The sequence below is a fragment of the Oncorhynchus mykiss genome, chromosome 12 (assembly GCF_057628025.1).
Source record: "Oncorhynchus mykiss isolate SJ-2025 chromosome 12, ASM5762802v1, whole genome shotgun sequence".
In the NCBI taxonomy this organism is placed as follows: Eukaryota; Metazoa; Chordata; class Actinopteri; order Salmoniformes; family Salmonidae; genus Oncorhynchus; species Oncorhynchus mykiss.
Genome location: NC_143033.1, coordinates 14342726 through 14359927, shown reverse-complemented (window position 1 = coordinate 14359927; position 17202 = coordinate 14342726). Strand labels below are relative to the sequence as shown.

General features: G+C 41.5%; 2 protein-coding genes across 2 annotated transcripts; one reads left to right on the top strand and one right to left on the bottom strand.

The window, feature by feature from the left end:
- Window positions 1-15: 15 nt before the first annotated feature.
- On the bottom strand, window positions 16-1960 carry LOC110536999 (uncharacterized). Its single transcript, XM_021622692.3, is given in 4 exon segments — window positions 16-898; window positions 900-1215; window positions 1462-1676; window positions 1850-1960. Coding segments are annotated over 3 exon segments (1227 nt in total). The 5' UTR covers window positions 1649-1676; window positions 1850-1960; the 3' UTR covers window positions 16-174.
- A 1058-nt stretch (window positions 1961-3018) lies between these two features.
- On the top strand, window positions 3019-16237 carry LOC110536997 (ANTXR cell adhesion molecule 2b). Its single transcript, XM_021622689.3, has 17 exons — window positions 3019-3451; window positions 3752-3823; window positions 4404-4475; window positions 4585-4666; window positions 4755-4859; window positions 4980-5048; window positions 5528-5608; window positions 5704-5764; window positions 5882-5977; window positions 6516-6585; window positions 7523-7601; window positions 7999-8094; window positions 8212-8268; window positions 8380-8475; window positions 8679-8858; window positions 8999-9079; window positions 15483-16237. The coding sequence occupies exons 1-17, from the start codon at window positions 3315-3317 to the stop codon at window positions 15519-15521; spliced, it is 1473 nt and encodes a 490-aa protein (XP_021478364.1). The 5' UTR covers window positions 3019-3314; the 3' UTR covers window positions 15522-16237.
- Window positions 16238-17202: the final 965 nt, after the last annotated feature.

Genomic DNA, 17202 nt, shown 5'->3' with positions numbered 1-17202 from the left:
ACACATTTTACAGAATTCTGAGAAAATGTCATCGTCTTGATAATTTACATTATTATAATTAACATCGTTTGTTTTAGTTCTCCAATTAGTATCTTCATCAATATGATGACACATTCAAATATCAAGATCTTACCAATGATAATAACTAATTGAACTGAACTCATGTGTGAGAGGTCAAGTGTCCCGCAAGGTGATGGCGTTGTCTGAAGACCTCGTAGATGCATGACTTGAGCCTCTCCTCTCTCGCCCTTGCTGCTGTTGTTTCACCCCAGACCCTGACTCTGTGGCGTCCACCGCCCTCTTGTGGTGGGACCTCATTGTTGCACCAGGTCTGAGGTCAGGCGGAAGGAGACGTTGCATTTGGCACACCAGTTCTGAGCCGTCAGGCAGAGGGGCGAGAGCCGTGAGAAGGAGGGGGACAGGAGCACCGGGGATAGGGTAATCTGGGGGTGGGATCAGCCTGTGGTCCTGGTCCAGAGAGCTGCTGGGCTGTATAGAGGGCGCCTCTGTTTCGAAACACCCTGGGTCGGTGGAGATCAGTAGTAAAGGGAGTGATTGAAGTTTAAGCCCTCCCAAGCAGGGGGGTACTCTGGGGAAAGAAAACAGAGCGTGGGGGCTGGGAGAAGTTACTCCTCCTGTTCTCAGACAGAGACCTGGCTGAAGGCAGAGGTGACAGTCACTACCGGGCTGGATGCTCTGGTTCCTTAGGCTGGATGAAGATCTGAGGTCTTCAGGCCAAGAACCGTGTAAGTGTAGTTGGGTTGCTCTGTCTTTGGTGATGTTGTTCTTGTTGATGTTACTGGACAGGTGACGGGAGACTGGGCTGGGTTGTCTTTTCATGGTCAAAGTACAGTATCCTGTGTCCAGTGGATCCTGCGTTATCACCAGATGCTGGCTCACTGCACCTGTCCTCCTCTACCTCTGTGCGTTTCCCTATGAGGGAACCTCTAGTCTCAGAGTCCCTGGTGCTGGAAGACCCTGTCTTAATATTATCCATATCCCGGGCTAAGTTATGGAAGTCTGTTGCAGGTTTGCTATCCAGTGGACTTGTTTCTGGACGGCTCTGTTTGAAGGCAGGAGCAGGAAGGGAGTCAGGTTTCGCATGGTCAGTGTTGCTTTGACCAGGTTTGGTGCTGTGGCTGTTTGGTTGTCTCTGTGTGCAGAACTCAGTCTCAAAGCATTGGTTACAGTTGGCACATGTGTACGGACCAGTACCTGGTTATAGAGATGGATATGGATTAATATCACTTTATTCTGACAATATTGCTTGACATAAACCTTTGCCAATACTGTTTAAATTGTACAAATGTAATGAATAAATATAGTTTGATGTCCTTATTTATGTATAATTGCAGTCAGTATTAAAATCATGAAAATTGATATGAACAATGTGTATCTACAATGTAATAGATCATATTTTATTACTATGTAATAACACATTCATAGAGTATGTAGACACACCTTTGCTTTGTATCTGCAGTGGGTTTAGGAGAAGAAGCTTGGCCAGGTCTTTCCCGTACCACACCAACCGCTCCTCTTCCTTCTGGGTCGTCCTGAGGGCCCTAAAGAATAGGTGTCCGTTCTTCACATAGTGCTCCAGGTTCTGTTCTTCAGCGCTCCAGGCTGACTGGACCAGCCGCAGCCACATTGGACCATCAATGCGCTGAGGCGTCTGCCTGTGTAGCCAAATAGAAACGGGTCTCTGTCATACAAAAACAAGTAAAATACACAACTTTACTACCTGAAAGGTTCGATGCATTTCAAACAATGATGCGGGCATGAGAAACTTGCCAACCATTGGTTTGGAACACATTATTTTCAGACGCACGGATTTGGTACGTGTTCTCACCCTCAAAATGTATGGTGCCGTTCTTCGGTCCATAGACTTGAGAGCAGTGAAGGCGATGCTGTCATAAACGGATGTGTGTTTCAGCTCATACGGTCCAAAAACGGCGTTCTCGGGAACGTCGTAGGAGTACGGACGCGCGTAAAAATGTCAGTTATCCATCGTTGCTGAGCTCTCGCCTCTGCGTTCCAAAATAGTTTCGACAGAATATCTGCCTCCAGGGTCTCCTGATAAACATTTAATTTATATTATTAGGCTAACAATTGAGAATACATCATTTTAAAATGAGTTTGGCAAACGCCAAAGAAACCGTGCGTAAACCACTCTAAATCCAAAACAATACAAAAAAATCGACGATAAGGTTTGCTCTTCACCTATTTGCACTGTCCTTGCGTTTATTATACAGCGCGCGGTTTCTTGTAGATGCCCACCAACACCTGCAATGGGACTGGTCTACTGGAGGAGCTGGTTTTGTAATCTAGTCTAATCTGTACAATGAGATTTGACAGTTCTCCGCTCCTCCTTTATCCTCTTGTTAGCTAGGTTACATGAATGATCTCTGACAATCGGAGAGTGTCGGTGGACAGTCTAAAGAGGTCATGGGTGTCAGGGGCCAGTGTAGAAGAAGTCAATTTCGATTGGATATTGAATTCATGACATTTGGTAAATAGGGACGAAATATAGTGTATTTAGGTGACGGTGGGTGATGTTCTGGTGTGCATGCCCCGAGGCCACGACGACAAACGCGTGTGTGTGCCATAAACGCGCTTTTCTGCTACCTCAGGCGATAGAGAAACCCTGGTTTTTGATGGATCACGCCAACGTTGGAATTCACTCTACACAGTATTCTAATGAGTGATGTCCATATTGTCACGTCCACAATGGCATGGACATTAGAATCAGTCGAATTGAAGTTTTCAAACGAAACAATGTTTTTGTTCAGTGTGTGGAATGAAATAAAAAGTTATATCCACGTCTTTCTATGGTTTGGCTATAATTAATTTGGTATCAAGCTTCAAATAAAGTTTGGTTGATGAACTGAAATAGTTACCTAAATTGTTAATTTAACAAAACATGTTGTCACCTGCTGTCTCCCCAACGCTGGTGAGCGAGCGATAGAGGTAAAAAATAAAGGTAAAAAAAGAAATAGGGTTCGAAGTGTCCGGATATCTTGCGCATGCCCACTTCAGATGGGATGGTACAGTATCCGCGGTGATGCGACCGGCCAAATCATTTTATTCTCTCAATTCAGACAATGTATAGTTAACAACTATGCGAGTGGCAAGGACAATCATCGGTATTTACAAAGACATATGCTAGTAACATGTCGCGTAAAAGTAATGTCAGTTTCTTGTCCATTTTTTCGTTGGAAAATCAGTCAGTCTTGAGCCTTGATTTATCTTGTTTAACATACAAGGAAGCGCATGTAAGGTAGACAGTGAAATGTGCAAAATATAATTGAGAAAATATGATTTTTATCAAGGCAATGATCCTCAACGGACAAGGGATTGTATTTCTTCTTTCCTTTCTAATAAACACATTATTTTGTCAAAGCGAAGAGGCATCTTGCCATGGAGCTTTTGATATTTATTTCGTTTTAGATAGGTAAGTAGCCTAGCCTCTAAACTAAATGGAAGATGTCGTTGATATGAACGTGACTTCTTGTTCTATTTTTTTTATGTTGAAGTATCTTGTATCAACATAATTCAATAGCATCTATCAGGTGTCAGAGTGCACGCATCAAACATTTTATTATCATTTTATGTGTGTGAAAAAAAACAAATGTGTAACAAGCAGTCAAAATGCTAATGTGAATGGTATTAAAATGACTAATGTTCTTTTTCAGTCTGTATAGTCCTCGTATGGGTTTGTTTGGTTCAGAGAGTTTCATTGTGTGCTCTACAGGTCTGGTAGTGTGTATGATAACTGGGGAGAGATCTATGAGTTTGTGGAGCAGCTCACCAACCGCTTTGTGAGGTAAACTGTCTATGCTCTCAGGTCAAGCTCTCTATGAAGTTAAATGTGCCTTGAACATGTCACTATCCATCAGGACAAAACCCACACAACTCTCTCTCTCCCTTTCTCTCATGATACAAGTTTTCAGTATATTGATTGAATGAGCCCCTTTTATCAATGATTTACCAAGGGCATGTTTTCACAGCTGGAATCAATAGATAAACTGTAGTAAACACGGTCCTGTGAAAGTGGGGCATATCTTTATCGAACAGAAGCCTAGGCATTTAACATTAAGTAGGTCCACCGAACACTAGGATACTGCATGCCTGGGATTATTTTTAAACTTAATAATGGGGTACTAAATTTAACTCCACAAAACATTCGGCACATCTGGCTGTGGTGGCAACTGGTGTATAATTGTAGGCTAATGTAGAAAAAAATGGTTAGCCCCAAAGGGTGTGGGGAATAGGGCTAAGTAAAGCTACTGTTACTGTAGTCTTTTAAATACAAAATGACCAGTCATTGCTGGAGTTAATCTGCTTCTGCATCTTCTTGGGTGTTTAATCCCGTTTATCCCCTTGTGTATCTGTGTTTGTTCTAGTCCAAAGATGAGAGTTTCCTTCATAGTTTTCTCATCTAGAGCGGAGGTGATTCTACCACTAACTGGAGACAGGTACTACAACAGTAAACATATTTCACCTAACGAGACAGCACACACACTCTCTCGCGGTACACATCATCTCTCAGATAATATAGGACCTAAAATGCATATTCCTTTGTAGGTATGAAATAGAGGAAGGCTTGAAAAAGTTAAGTGAAATCAGACCAGCTGGTGAAACATACATGCACGAAGGAATGAAAGTGGTATGAAGTTTTGATTCATAGCAGTTATATATATTTTTGTAGTTGTACTGTATGTGTTGTCCATTAAAACATGGCTTCCTACATGTAGGCTTCAGAGCAGATAAAGGCCCAGGTCACACGGTCATCCAGCATCATCATCGCTCTGACTGATGGGAAACTGGAGGTCTATCCCTATGAACTGACAGTAGAGGAGGTAATGTCATTATAATAGACTGTGATGAGCAATAACATAGTACTTACTTTGCTTTGAGTTCTTACTTGTACACAGCTATTTTCCATAAATTCATCTATTGGTCCTCTCTTTTTGTTTCAGGCTAACGCGGCCAGGGAGTTTGGTGCTAGAGTGTACTGTGTCGGTGTGAAGGACTTTGATGAGAGACAGGTATGATTTTGAAGTCTCACTTTATCAATGGTAGGCTGGAGAAGCAGTCACAAACTGCACACAGCCATGCACAAACAGTATCCCTGCTGAAATATTTGTTTACATTGAAATCTGTTGGATAAGCATGCACAATGCTGTAACAGCTGATTGATATTGATAACATAGTGAAAGGAAAATGAGAGTACCAGTTTAATGATTTGATCGTCTGTCCCTCTCAGCGAGCGTTAGCAGTCTGGACAGGAAGTCCGTTGTACTGTAATCATCTAATAAGATCACGATCGTGCCAGCCCTGCTTCCTGTTATAGTTTCATTACATTAGATGAGAGCCTTGGAAACCAGGCAGGAAAACATCAACAGAGAGACAGAGTAATGTACTGACAATGAGGGAGAGAGTGCTATGTCGTACGTTAGATGTGGGAAGGCAACCTCTCAGATGTTGTGTAACATCATAGAGTATGCTTGCATTCTTATCTCTACAGCTTGTTGACATTGCAGACAGCAAAGACCAAGTATTCCCAGTGCTGGCTGGATTTCATGCACTCAAAACCATTGTGAATTCGGTGAGGTCAGAATAATTACATAGAGCAATATGTCAGAATAAACTTTAAGACACAAACCATGTAATTTACATCATCGTTATTTATATTTTTCACAGATTTTGAAGAAATCCTGCACAGAAATATTCAGTATAGAGCCCACTAATGTTTGTGTGAACGGTATGTTGCAAAGATTTAGTTTGTCGTTATACTAATTAAATGTGATCAATATTGGTTAACATTATTATTAGTTTGTTCCCGAAAATTCTAACATTGTGACCCTCCATAACATTCCAGAATCTTTTAACATTGTGCTGAGAGGATATGATTTCACCCGTGGGAGGAGCCAGGAGGGAGTGATCTGTGTTCTCACAGTCAACCAGAAGACCTACAGTTAGTATACCCTACCACAAGCTCCATAATGCATCACATTCTGCATTCCAATATTGACACACCGACCTACTGTAAGAGTGCAAATTGACAATAACACCCCCTAACCGCTTGTTACATCACATTCATTCATGTATATTACCAGATGCCACAGTCCTTTGTAGTTGTACACCAAACAATGCACTTCAATGCCATTCCTCAGGATTCAATCAATTTCATCATGGAAAGATGTTGGTAACCCTGTTCATTCTGTAGCCATACTAATAGAGTAATGAGGCCATAGAGTGAATGTTGGGGCTCACTATTTTCCCAAACCGGAGAGAACAGAACAGTGTCTTATTTAGTAGCTAGAGAACAGAGACGTCATTCTGTAGCCAGCTGAGCGCATGGAGCTGGTCTCTGTCTCATTGCTTAATATAGAACATAACAAACCATGTCTCTTCACTGAGAGGGCATAGAGATCACACACCCCTCCCTTTCACACTTTCTCTCGCTCCCCACAACCCCTCCCTCTCGCTCTCTCTCTCTTTCCCTCTCCCAGATGAGAGCCCTAGTGTGGTGCAGGATGGCTATCTGTTGTGTCCAGCACCAGTGCTGCATGAAGCCGGACAGTAAGTGCTGCACTTGATTCTCTCCTCGTGGAACTTCCTGTAGCCATAAATGGCCAGTGAGCTACTGAGCGCGTTCAGATGGCCAGATCAAAGGAATGGCATGTTGTCTGTTGGTTGCCGTGAGAGAAGAACCATGCTGAAACCCAAGCTCCACTGTCGAAGACTACACACACTTTCATTCAGGGTGGGCAGTTGGTTCCACGGGTAACGGATCGATTGCTTTATAAAAGCAACAAAATAAAATAATTAAAGTATAAAAATAGAATAGAAGTTTGGTGGAGATTGGAGAATAAATGTGGTTCAGTCCTATTCCATTACAGTTACCTGCCTGGTTTCTTAATAAAATATAAAACTAATAGGCTGAACCAATGTGTAGTGGTGAGACACACCAAAATGGTTTGGCATCTTGTCAATTAAACAGTTTTGTACAGGTTGATGTTTTTGTGAGACTTTGTGACCCTGTTAGTGTTTACCCACTGGGCAAAACGCATCGTATCAACTTTGTTTCCACGTCATTTCAACCCCCAAAATCTATGTGATAACGTTGAATCAACTTGTCAATCTGATTGGAAAAGCACAGAAAAAGTAATCAACATGAGGGCAATTTTCTCCCAACTTTTACCCTAAATCCAATGACATGGTGACACTTGTTGTTGATTTCACTTTGAATTCACGTTAGTTGACAACTCAACCAAATGTTAATGAAAACTAGATGTTGAACCGACGTCTGTACCCAGTGGGTACCCACCGTTGACCATGTAATAGTGTTTACCCTGCCACCAGCATGCCTGTTTGCTATGGCACAGTGCCCTGGCATTTCGACGTTTGGTCTGCCAGGCCGATTCATCAATTAAGTTCGACTTGACCTACTTTGTTAGTCTCTATCTCTCTCAGCAATAACATAGAAATGGGCTGGATTTCCTTTCTCTCTCAATAGATCGATAGATGTGCTGATCAGCTTGAACAAGGGTCAGTCCTACATCTCAAGTCCATTCACTATCTACGCTACAGAATGTGTGAGTATCAGTATTACAGACAACGCCAACACTCAAAACAAACAGCCTCACTCCATTGACATTCAGTTTGGTCTGATTTGGTCAGTTTGATAAACCACAGCCTTCAGCCAATCAGCATTCAGGGCTTGAAACACCCAGTTTATCAAGTAGTATATATTATATTTATGTTTGGTATAAAGTAATCTGTTGAAGTCTGTGTTGCGTACCAGGCTGCTTTGTTTACCATTCAGACTCAATGAGGGATTCAGATCAAATTTATATTCCACAAGAGGGAAATGAACTTGGTCATGTGCTTAAAAAGATGGTACATAAAACATGAAAACACACAAACTACACAATAGAATTCATTCAGAGTGCTATAGCTACACATTTAAAGTGACAGTGTCTCCTGATGCAGTCTGATGGGACAGTGGTGCTGGTGCTGGTCTTGGTCCTCCTCCTGTTACTGGCTCTGGTTCTGCTGTGGTGGTTCTGGCCGCTCTGCTGCACTATTGTGAGTGGTTCAACACAGCACTTTTCCCATTGAAAAATAGAAACAGTATGAGTGAATCAGTTCAAATGGTTGTTGGTTGATAGTATATAGTAATAGAAGAAGGCTTCTATTTTACAGGTGATCAAGGACCCCCCTCCCTGTCGCCCCCCTCCTCCCCCTCCTCCACCAGTACCTGTGAGTGAACTGCTTAGATCCTTAAGACTGTTGTTTAAATCAACATGAATGTCAGTTCATTCAGCTCTTCACAGGGTTAATGCAGTGGTTTCGCTGTGTCTCCTCCAATAGGAGCCTGAGGAGGACCCTCTACCCAAGAGGAAGTGGCCCATGGTGGATGCATCCTATTATGGGGGAAGAGGTATCGGAGGAATGAAACGCATGGAGGTACGTCAGAATGAGTATTACCCCATTCAACCCCATCTATTCGGGCTGCACTATATCTTGACTGTGAGTTGTGTTACTTTATTTTGAGTGATGTTAGTAACTCTAAAGGTCTGAATGGTTATTTTGTGCTACAAAAAAATACATAAACAGTATAAAATGCAAGGTGAACTGTATAAAAGAACCTAATGTAAAGTGTGTATTAGGTTCGATGGGGAGAGAAGGGTTCCACGGAGGAAGGTGCACGGCTAGAGAAAGCTAAGAACGCAGTGGTCACAATGGTGGAAGAGGAGGTGGATGAAACCATTGGAAGAAAACCAATGCCTCAGAGTCCACACCCCACCTATCACATCCCAGAACAGTCCAGATGGTACACACCCATCAAGGTCAGTTCGGATGCTTTCAAACCCAGTTGACAATGGCAGTCAGTAACTGACTTGATATCTTTAATATTTTTTACTGGTTTCATCATATCTTTGTTTAGACTGGTTTCATCACCACAATTCTCATTGTTTCTTTCTCTCAGGGGCGTTTTGATGCTCTAGTAGCATTACTCAGGCGCCAGTATGATCGAGTTGCTGTCATGAGACCAACAGCACAGGACAGGGTAAGGTACCCCCTTTGTTTTCAGATTACTTCCTGAATTGACTGAATTGAAATGGAATTGACCAAACCCTGACTGCAACAAAAGAAAGAGAAAGGAAGAGAGAGAAAGAGAGAGAAGAAGAGAAAGAGAGAGAACAGAAGAGAAAGAGAGAGAAGAGAAAGAGAGAGAACAGAAGAGAAAGAGAGAGAACAGAAGAGAAAGAGAACGAGAGAAAGAGAAAGAGAGAGAAAAGAGAAAGAGAGAACAGAAGAGAAAGAGAACGAGAGAAAGAGAAAGAGAGAAAGAGAGAGAAAAGAGAAAGAGAGAGAACAGAAGAGAAAGAGAATGAGAGAAAGAGAACGAGAGAAAGAGAAAGAGAGAGAAAAGAGAAAGAGAGAGAACAGAAGAGAAAGAGAACGAGAGAAAGAGAAAGAGAGAAAGAGAAAGAGAGAGAAAAGAGAAAGAGAGAAAAGAAGACTGAGCTCTCTGTTTGGTCATTGTCATTCAGTTTTCACACGTTAGTAACCTTGTCTAGCTCATCAGTGGTGAGGGGTAGTAAAGGGAGAGAAAGAAAACCTAGAAGGTTAGTTATGACTCTCCACTGAGAGAAGAGGATGGATGTCCATGTTGGTGTGACTGGCCACCCTGACCCTTAATGTCTACAGTGCATTAGGAAAGTATTCGTTCCACTTGACTTTTTCCACATTGTTACGTTACAACGTTGTTCTAAAATGGATTAATTAAAAATATATATTTTGTGAAGCGCACCAGTCCCTCCTGCAGCAAAGCACCCCCACAACATCATGCTGCCACCCCTGTGCTTCACGGTTGGGATGGCGTTCTTCGGCTTGCAAGCCTCCCCCTTTTCCTCCAAACATAACGATGGTCATTATGGCCAAAGAGTTCTATTTTTGTTTCATCAAACCAGAGGACATTTCTCCAAAAAGTACGATCTTTGTCCCCATGTGCAGTTGCAAACTGTAGTCAGGCTTTTTTATGGTGGTTTAGGAGCAGTGGCTTCTTCCTTGCTGAGCGGCCTTCAGGTTATGTCGATATAAGACTCGTTTTACTGTGTAAAACTGTATACCTTTGTACCTGTTTCCTCCAGCATCTTCACAAGGTCCTTTGCTGTTGTTCTGGGATTGATTTTCACTTTTCGCACCAAAGTACGTTCACCTCTAACAGACAGAATGCATCTCCTTCCTGAGTGGTATGACAGCTGCGTGGTCCCATGGTGTTTATACTTGCGTGCTATTGTTTGTACAGATGAACGTGATACCTTCAGGCGTTTGGAAATTGCTCCCAAGGATGAACCAGACTTGTGGAGGTCTACAATTTTCTTTCTGAGGTCTTGGCTGATTTCTTTTGATTTTCCCATGATGTCAAGCAAAGAGGCACTGAGTTTGAAGGTAGGCCTTGAAATACATCCATAGGTACATCTCCAATTGACTCAAATGATGTCAATTTGCCTACCAGAAGCTTCTAAAGCCATGACATCATTTTCTGGAATTTATCCAAGCTGTTTAATGGCACAGTCAACTTAGTGTATGTAGACTTCTGACCCACTGGAATTGCGATACAGTGAATTATAAGTGAAATAATCTGTCTGTAAACAATTGTTGGAAAAATGACTTGTGTCATGCACAAAGTAGATGTCGTAACTGACTTGCCAAAACTATAGTTTGTTAACAAGACATTTGTGGAGTGGTTGAAAAACAAGTTTTAATGACTCCAACCTAAGTGTATGTAAACTTCCGACTTCAACTGTATGAAGAGCAGGTAATCAAGGAGGTGATGGAGTCCAGGTGAGTCTCATTATGTATGTAACGCTGTAACGCTTATGTAACGCTTATGCACGTGACAGGTGTGCGCCCTAACGAGCAGCCTGGTGACCTAGAGGCCGGAGAGGGAGCACACGTGACAGACTGTATTTGGGGAGTTTCTCCCATTCTTCTCTGCAGATCCTCTCAAGCTCTGTCAGGTTGTTTGGGGAGCGTCGCTGCACAGCTATTTTCAGGTCTCTCCAGAGATGTTAGATAGGGTTCGGGCTTTGGCTCGGCCACTCAAGGACATTCAGAGACTTGTCCCGAAGCCACTCCTGCATTGTCTTGGTTGTGTGCTTTGGGTTGTTGTCATATTGGAAGGTGAACCTTTGCCCCAGTCTGAGGTCCTGATTGCTCTGTAGCAGATTTTCATCAAGGATCTCTCTTTACTTTGCTCCATTAATCTTTCCCTCGATCCTGACTAGTCTCCCAGTCCTTGACTCTGAAAAACATCCCCACAGCATGATGCTACCACCACCACCACCGTGCCAGGTTTCCTCCAGATGTACCACTTGGCATTCTGGCCAAAGAGTTCAATCTTGGTTTCATCTGACCAGAGAATCTTGTTTGTCATGGTCTGAGAGTCCTTTAGGTGCGTTTTGGCAAACTCCAAGCGGGCTGTCATGTGCCTTTTACTGAGGAGTGGCTTCTGATGTCCACTCTCCCAATTACTCAGTTTGGCCAGGTGACCAGCTCTCGGAAGAGTCTTGGTGGTTCCAAACTTCTTCATTTTTATGAATGAAGGAGGGCACTGTGTTGTTGGAGTCCTTCAATGCTGCAGACATTTTTTGTTACCCTTCCCAAGATCTGTGCCTCGACACAATCCTGTCTCGGAGCTCTACGGACAATTCCTTCAACCTCATGGCTTGGTTTTTGTTCTGACACTGTCAACTGTGTGCCTTTCCAAATCCAATAAATTGAATTTACCACAGGTGGACTCCAATCAAGTTGAAGAAAAATCTCAAAGGATGATCAGTGGAAACAGGATGCACCTCAATTTCAAGTCTCATAGCAAAGTGTGTTAACATTTATGTAAATAAGGTATCTGTTTTTTATTTTTAATAAATTTGCAAACATTTCTAAAAACCTGTTTTCACTTCGTCATTATGAAGTATTGTGTATAAATTGATGAGGAAAAACAATTATTTAATCAATTTTATAATAAGGCTGTAAAGTATCAAAATGTGGAAAAAGTCAAGGGGTCTGAATACTTTCCGAATGCATTGTATTATCACTATTATGTGAGGCCTCTGCCCTGTCACAGTTAGTAAACGAAGATGGGAGGATGTCATACTGTGTTATTATACTCTGTCACGCTGTGTTCGTGTACTCTGTCACGCTGTGTTCGTGTACTCTGTCACGCTGTGTTCGTGTACTCTGTCACGCTGTGTTCGTGTACTCTGTCACGCTGTGTTCGTGTACTCTGTCACACCGTGTTCGTGTACTCTGTCACACCGTGTTCGTGTACTCTGTCACGCTGTGTTCGTGTACTCTGTCATGCTGTGTTCGTGTAATACGTGTTAATTAAGACACTGGTCATTCATACTATTGTCCTGTCATTATAGACCAGACACTCTAGGTAAGTGCAGGATGCTGGTCATCGTCTTTCCATTAGTAAGGGAGGTAGGGTCTGTCTGGGGTGTCAGTTCATGTGATAATACTATACTGAATTTATTCTGAATTACTACACTACATTTACTATAACAACCTTTTGAAATAAATGTTTTATTTCATGGTTATGGTTTTGTAAGTTACAGGTCATTTGAGGTCAAATGTAACTTATTATTATGGTGCCAGATTTAGGTTTCAACTTAAAACTGCAACCAAAATGTACTATTTCAAGCAAAACTCCGTAAAACATCTTGGCTTCAATAAGTAATTGATAAATGTGAACACTGAACAGCCATACTAGCTGTAAGCATGCGTTTAACCATGCACCAATTCCTTTTCCTGGTGTGTGGCTATAGGAGGGCTGGTACTTACAGTGGCTTGCGAAAGTATTCAACCCGCTTGGCATTTTTCCTATTTTGTTGCCTTACAACCTGGAATTAAAATGGATTTTGGGGGGGTTTGTATCATTTGATTTCCACAACATGCCTAATACTTTGATGATGCTAAATATTTTGGATTGTGAAACAAACAAGAAATAAGACAGAAAAACAGAAAACTTGAGTGTGCGAAACTATTCAACCCCCCAAAGTCAATACTTTGTAGAGCCACCTTTTGCAGCAATTACAGCTGCAAGTCTCTTGGGGTATGTCTCTATAAGCTTGGCACATCTAGCCACTGGGATTTTTGCCCATTCTTCAAGGCAAAACTGCTCCAGCTCCTTCAAGTTGGATGGGTTCCGCAGGTGTACAGCAATCTTTAAGTCATACCACAGATTCTCAATTGGATTGAGGTCTGGGCTTTGACTAGGCCATTCCAAGACATTTAAAAGTTTACCTTAAACCACTCAAGTGTTGCTTTTGCAGTATGCTTAGGGTCATTGTCCTGCTGGAAGGTGAACCTCCGTCCCAGTCTCATATCTCTGGAAGACTGAAACATGTTTCCCTCAAGAATTTCCCTCTATTTAGCACCATCCATCATTCCTTAAATTCTGACCAGTTTCCCAGTCCCTACCGATGAAAACATCCCCACAGAATGATGCTGCCACCACCATGCTTCACTCTGGGGATGGTGTTCTCGGGGTGCTGCTGGTACACTCTGTTTATCAAATATACATAGTCACTTTAACTATACATTCATGTACATAGTACCTAAATTGGGACGACCAACCAGTGCTCCCACACATTGGCTAACCGGGCTGCATTGTGTCCCGCCACCCACCAACCCCTCTTTTATACCTCTGCTACTCTCTGTTCATCATATATGCATTGTCACTTTAACCATATCTACATGTACGGTACATACTACCTCAATCAGCCTGACTAACCAGTGTCTGTATGTATTCTCGCTGCTTTTATAGCCTCGCTACTGTATATAGCCTGTCTTTTTACTGTTGTTTTATTTCTTTACTTACCTATTGTTCACCTAACACCTTTTTTGCACTATTGGTTAGAGCCTGTAAGTAAGCATTTCACTGTAAGGTCCACTGTAAGGTCCTGTTGTATTCGGCGCACGTGACAAATAAACTTTGATTTGATGAAAGGTGTTGGGGTTTGCGCCAGACATAGCGTTTTCCTTGATAGCCAAAAAGCTCAATTTTAGTCTCATCTGACCAGAGTACCTTCTTCCATATGTTTGGGGAGTCTCCCACGTGCCTTTTGGCGAACACCAAATGTGTTTGCTAATTTTTTTCCTTTAATCAATGGCTTTTTTCTGGACACTCTTCTGTAAAGCCCAGCTCTGTGGAGTGTACTGGCTTAACGGGGTCCTATGGACAGATACTCCAATCTCCGCTGTGGAGCTTTGCAGCTCCTTCACGGTTATCTTTGGTCTCTTTGTTGCCTCTCTGATTAATGCCCTCTTTGCCTGGTCTGTGAGTTTTGGCATGTTTGTTGTGGTGCCATATTCTTTCCATTTTTTAATAATCGATTTAATGGTGCTCTGTGGGATGTTCAAAGTCTCCTTTCTCTTCATGGTGCCGCTTGCTTGGTGGTGCCCCTTGCTTAGTGTTGTTGCAGACTCTAGGGCCTTTCAGTGTATATATACTGAGGTGTATATAGGTGTATATATACAGGTGTATATATACTGAGATCATGTGACAGATCATGTGACACTTAGATTGCACACAGGTGGACTTTATTTAACTAATTATGTGATTTTTGAAGGTAATTGGTTGCACCAGATCTTATTTAGGGGCTTCACAGCAAAGGGGGTGAATACATATGCACGCATCACTTTTCCGTTTTTAAAATTTTTTTTTATTTTAAACAAGTTATAATTTTTTTCATTTCACTTCACCAATTTGGACTATTTTGTGTATGTCCATTACATGAAATCCAAATAAAAATCCATTTAAATTACAGGTTGTAATGCAAGAAAATAGGAAAAACACCAAGGGGGAAGAATACTTTTGCATGGCACTGTACCTGCTCTATACTCGCCTGGGATAACGATGGGGGCTCCCTTCTTGACCGAATGGGAGTGGCTGTCTGTTCAGCCAGTTATGCTCTCGTGCTTGATTGGCTAAAATTGATGTTGTGTCAATGCGCCGGCCCATTCACCATCTCCTCCTTACCCATTACGGGCTGCCTCAATTGAGTTTAATTATGATATATTATTGTAAATACCAACTCTGCATTGTTCAAAAATGTCCATGATATGCCACGTATATAGCGACTCCCATTAGGATCTCATTTTGTAACTGATGTACCTTATTTATCTGAGAAACAAGTCCATGCATGGTGGGGAGAATGGGTAGATGCAGCCATGCACTATTATGAGGATTGGGCTGATATGGAGGTGGTGCTGGGGAGGTGTATGCTAAGGAAGTACTGCTGTACATTTTCTAATAAGTGTAGAATACAATAGGTACATTTAAGCCTAACTGCTCTCTATTGTAAAAAATGATGTGTTCTTAATACTTAAGAACTTACTTACCTGGTAAAGTGAAAGGTTTAAATGGAATAAATAATCTGCATTTTGTTTTGTTTCAGGGGCGCTGTATGAATTTCACCCGAGTTCCCAATCATTAGGTCAAACACACCATAATCTGTGGACTATGAGGCTATGGAGAGAACAGGAGCCCGTAGCCGTGGGAAGAATGGGTGCTGAGGGTGCTCTCGGTCCCCTGACAAAAAAAAAATATATAAAACATTTATTAATACATATTTTATGTTTATTTATATATATATATATTTTTAAACTTCACAAAAGTAGTACACTGGGGCTTTACTAGTCCTGGATTTGCGGACCGATATAGCCGTCTGTATCAGCACCCTCAAACTACTTCCTGCGGCTATGCAGGAGCCTATGGACAACATACCTAAAACATCCAACTGCAAATGTGCCTCTCCTAGGACTTATTATTTAACATGTATTTATCTGGGATAAAACAAGGCTGTTCAGTAGCATTCAACAATGTTAGCTTGCTTACTTGCTATAAAATCCTCATGTCACCGTTTCATTTATTGTCAGGAGTCATTCAAGTTCATGTCTGTTTATTGGTCATATAAACATGATATACGTGGATATACAATTAAATACTTAACTTACAGTTTCACCTCGACAATAAAACAATCGTAAGTAATTAAGTGAATAAAAGAGTACTAAAAATAAAGCTCAGTGAATTTAAAAAAATTGGATACAAAATGTTGAATTTTTTTGTACACAGTGTATTTCTCTTATTTTTTATTCAAGCTCTGCTGTTTCAAATGTGGTTTTCTAAATAAAGATATTTTTCAACATTCTGTGGAAAGATTGTAAGGGTTTCACTTTCTAGTAAAACTACAACAGGGACATATTTTTCACAAGCTGCAGGCCTAATCTCATTCATGTTGCTAAATGCTATAATACAAATCACATTGTTTATCTAATCCCCTTGACCTAATGCTTATTGTACATAAACACCCTGCTTCGGTTTCCAGGCCCCGAGGACAAACAGAACAAGAGAGAATAATGTCAGATCTGCATTTTATTTTCTAGAGGAGGTATTTAGGGGAAAGACTATTATAATTGCAGAATGCAATGGGCTTGATACACATCATTTGCATGTAAAATCCAATGGGAATCCCAAAATAATTGATTTACATTATAAAATGTACATAAATAAACAGTACACCTACTCCTACATTTTCATCAGTCTATGTGGCTACTTATTTTCCCTGCCTATGATGTGATCATAAAATCTGGTGAATTTGCTTATCTACAGTACCAGTCGAAAGTTTGGACACACCTCAAGGGTTTTCCTTTATTTTTACTATTTTCTACATTGTAGAATAATAGCAAATACATCAAAACTATGAAATAACACATACGGAATCATGTAGTAACCCAAAAAAGTGTCTTAACAAATCAAAATATATTTAAAATGTTAGATTTTTCAAAGTAGCCACCCTTTGCCTTGATGACAGCTTTGAACACTCTTGGCATTCTCTCAACCAGCTTCATGAGGAATGCTTTTCCAATAGTCTTGAAGGAGTTCCCACATATGCTGGGCACCTGATGACTGATTTTCCTTCACTCTGCGGTCCAACTCATCCCAAACATCTCAATTGCGTTGCGGTCGGGTGATTGGGGAGGCCAGGTCATCTGATGCAGCACTCCATCACTCTCCTTCTTGGTCAAATAGCCCTTACACAGCCTGGAGATTTGTTGGGACATTGTCGTGTTGAAAAACAAATGATAGTCCCACTAAGCGCAAACCAGAAGGGATGG

Bases quoted from the DNA above. Each gene is read 5' to 3' on its own strand.
- LOC110536997 (XM_021622689.3), top strand. From the start codon at position 3,315: ATGATTTTTATCAAGGCAATGATCCTCAACGGACAAGGGATTGTATTT. The intron at 5,978-6,515 runs GTTAGTATACCC...TCCCTCTCCCAG, and splicing joins AGTCAACCAGAAGACCTACA to ATGAGAGCCCTAGTGTGGTG. The intron at 8,859-8,998 runs GTCAGTTCGGAT...TCTTTCTCTCAG, and splicing joins GATGGTACACACCCATCAAG to GGGCGTTTTGATGCTCTAGT.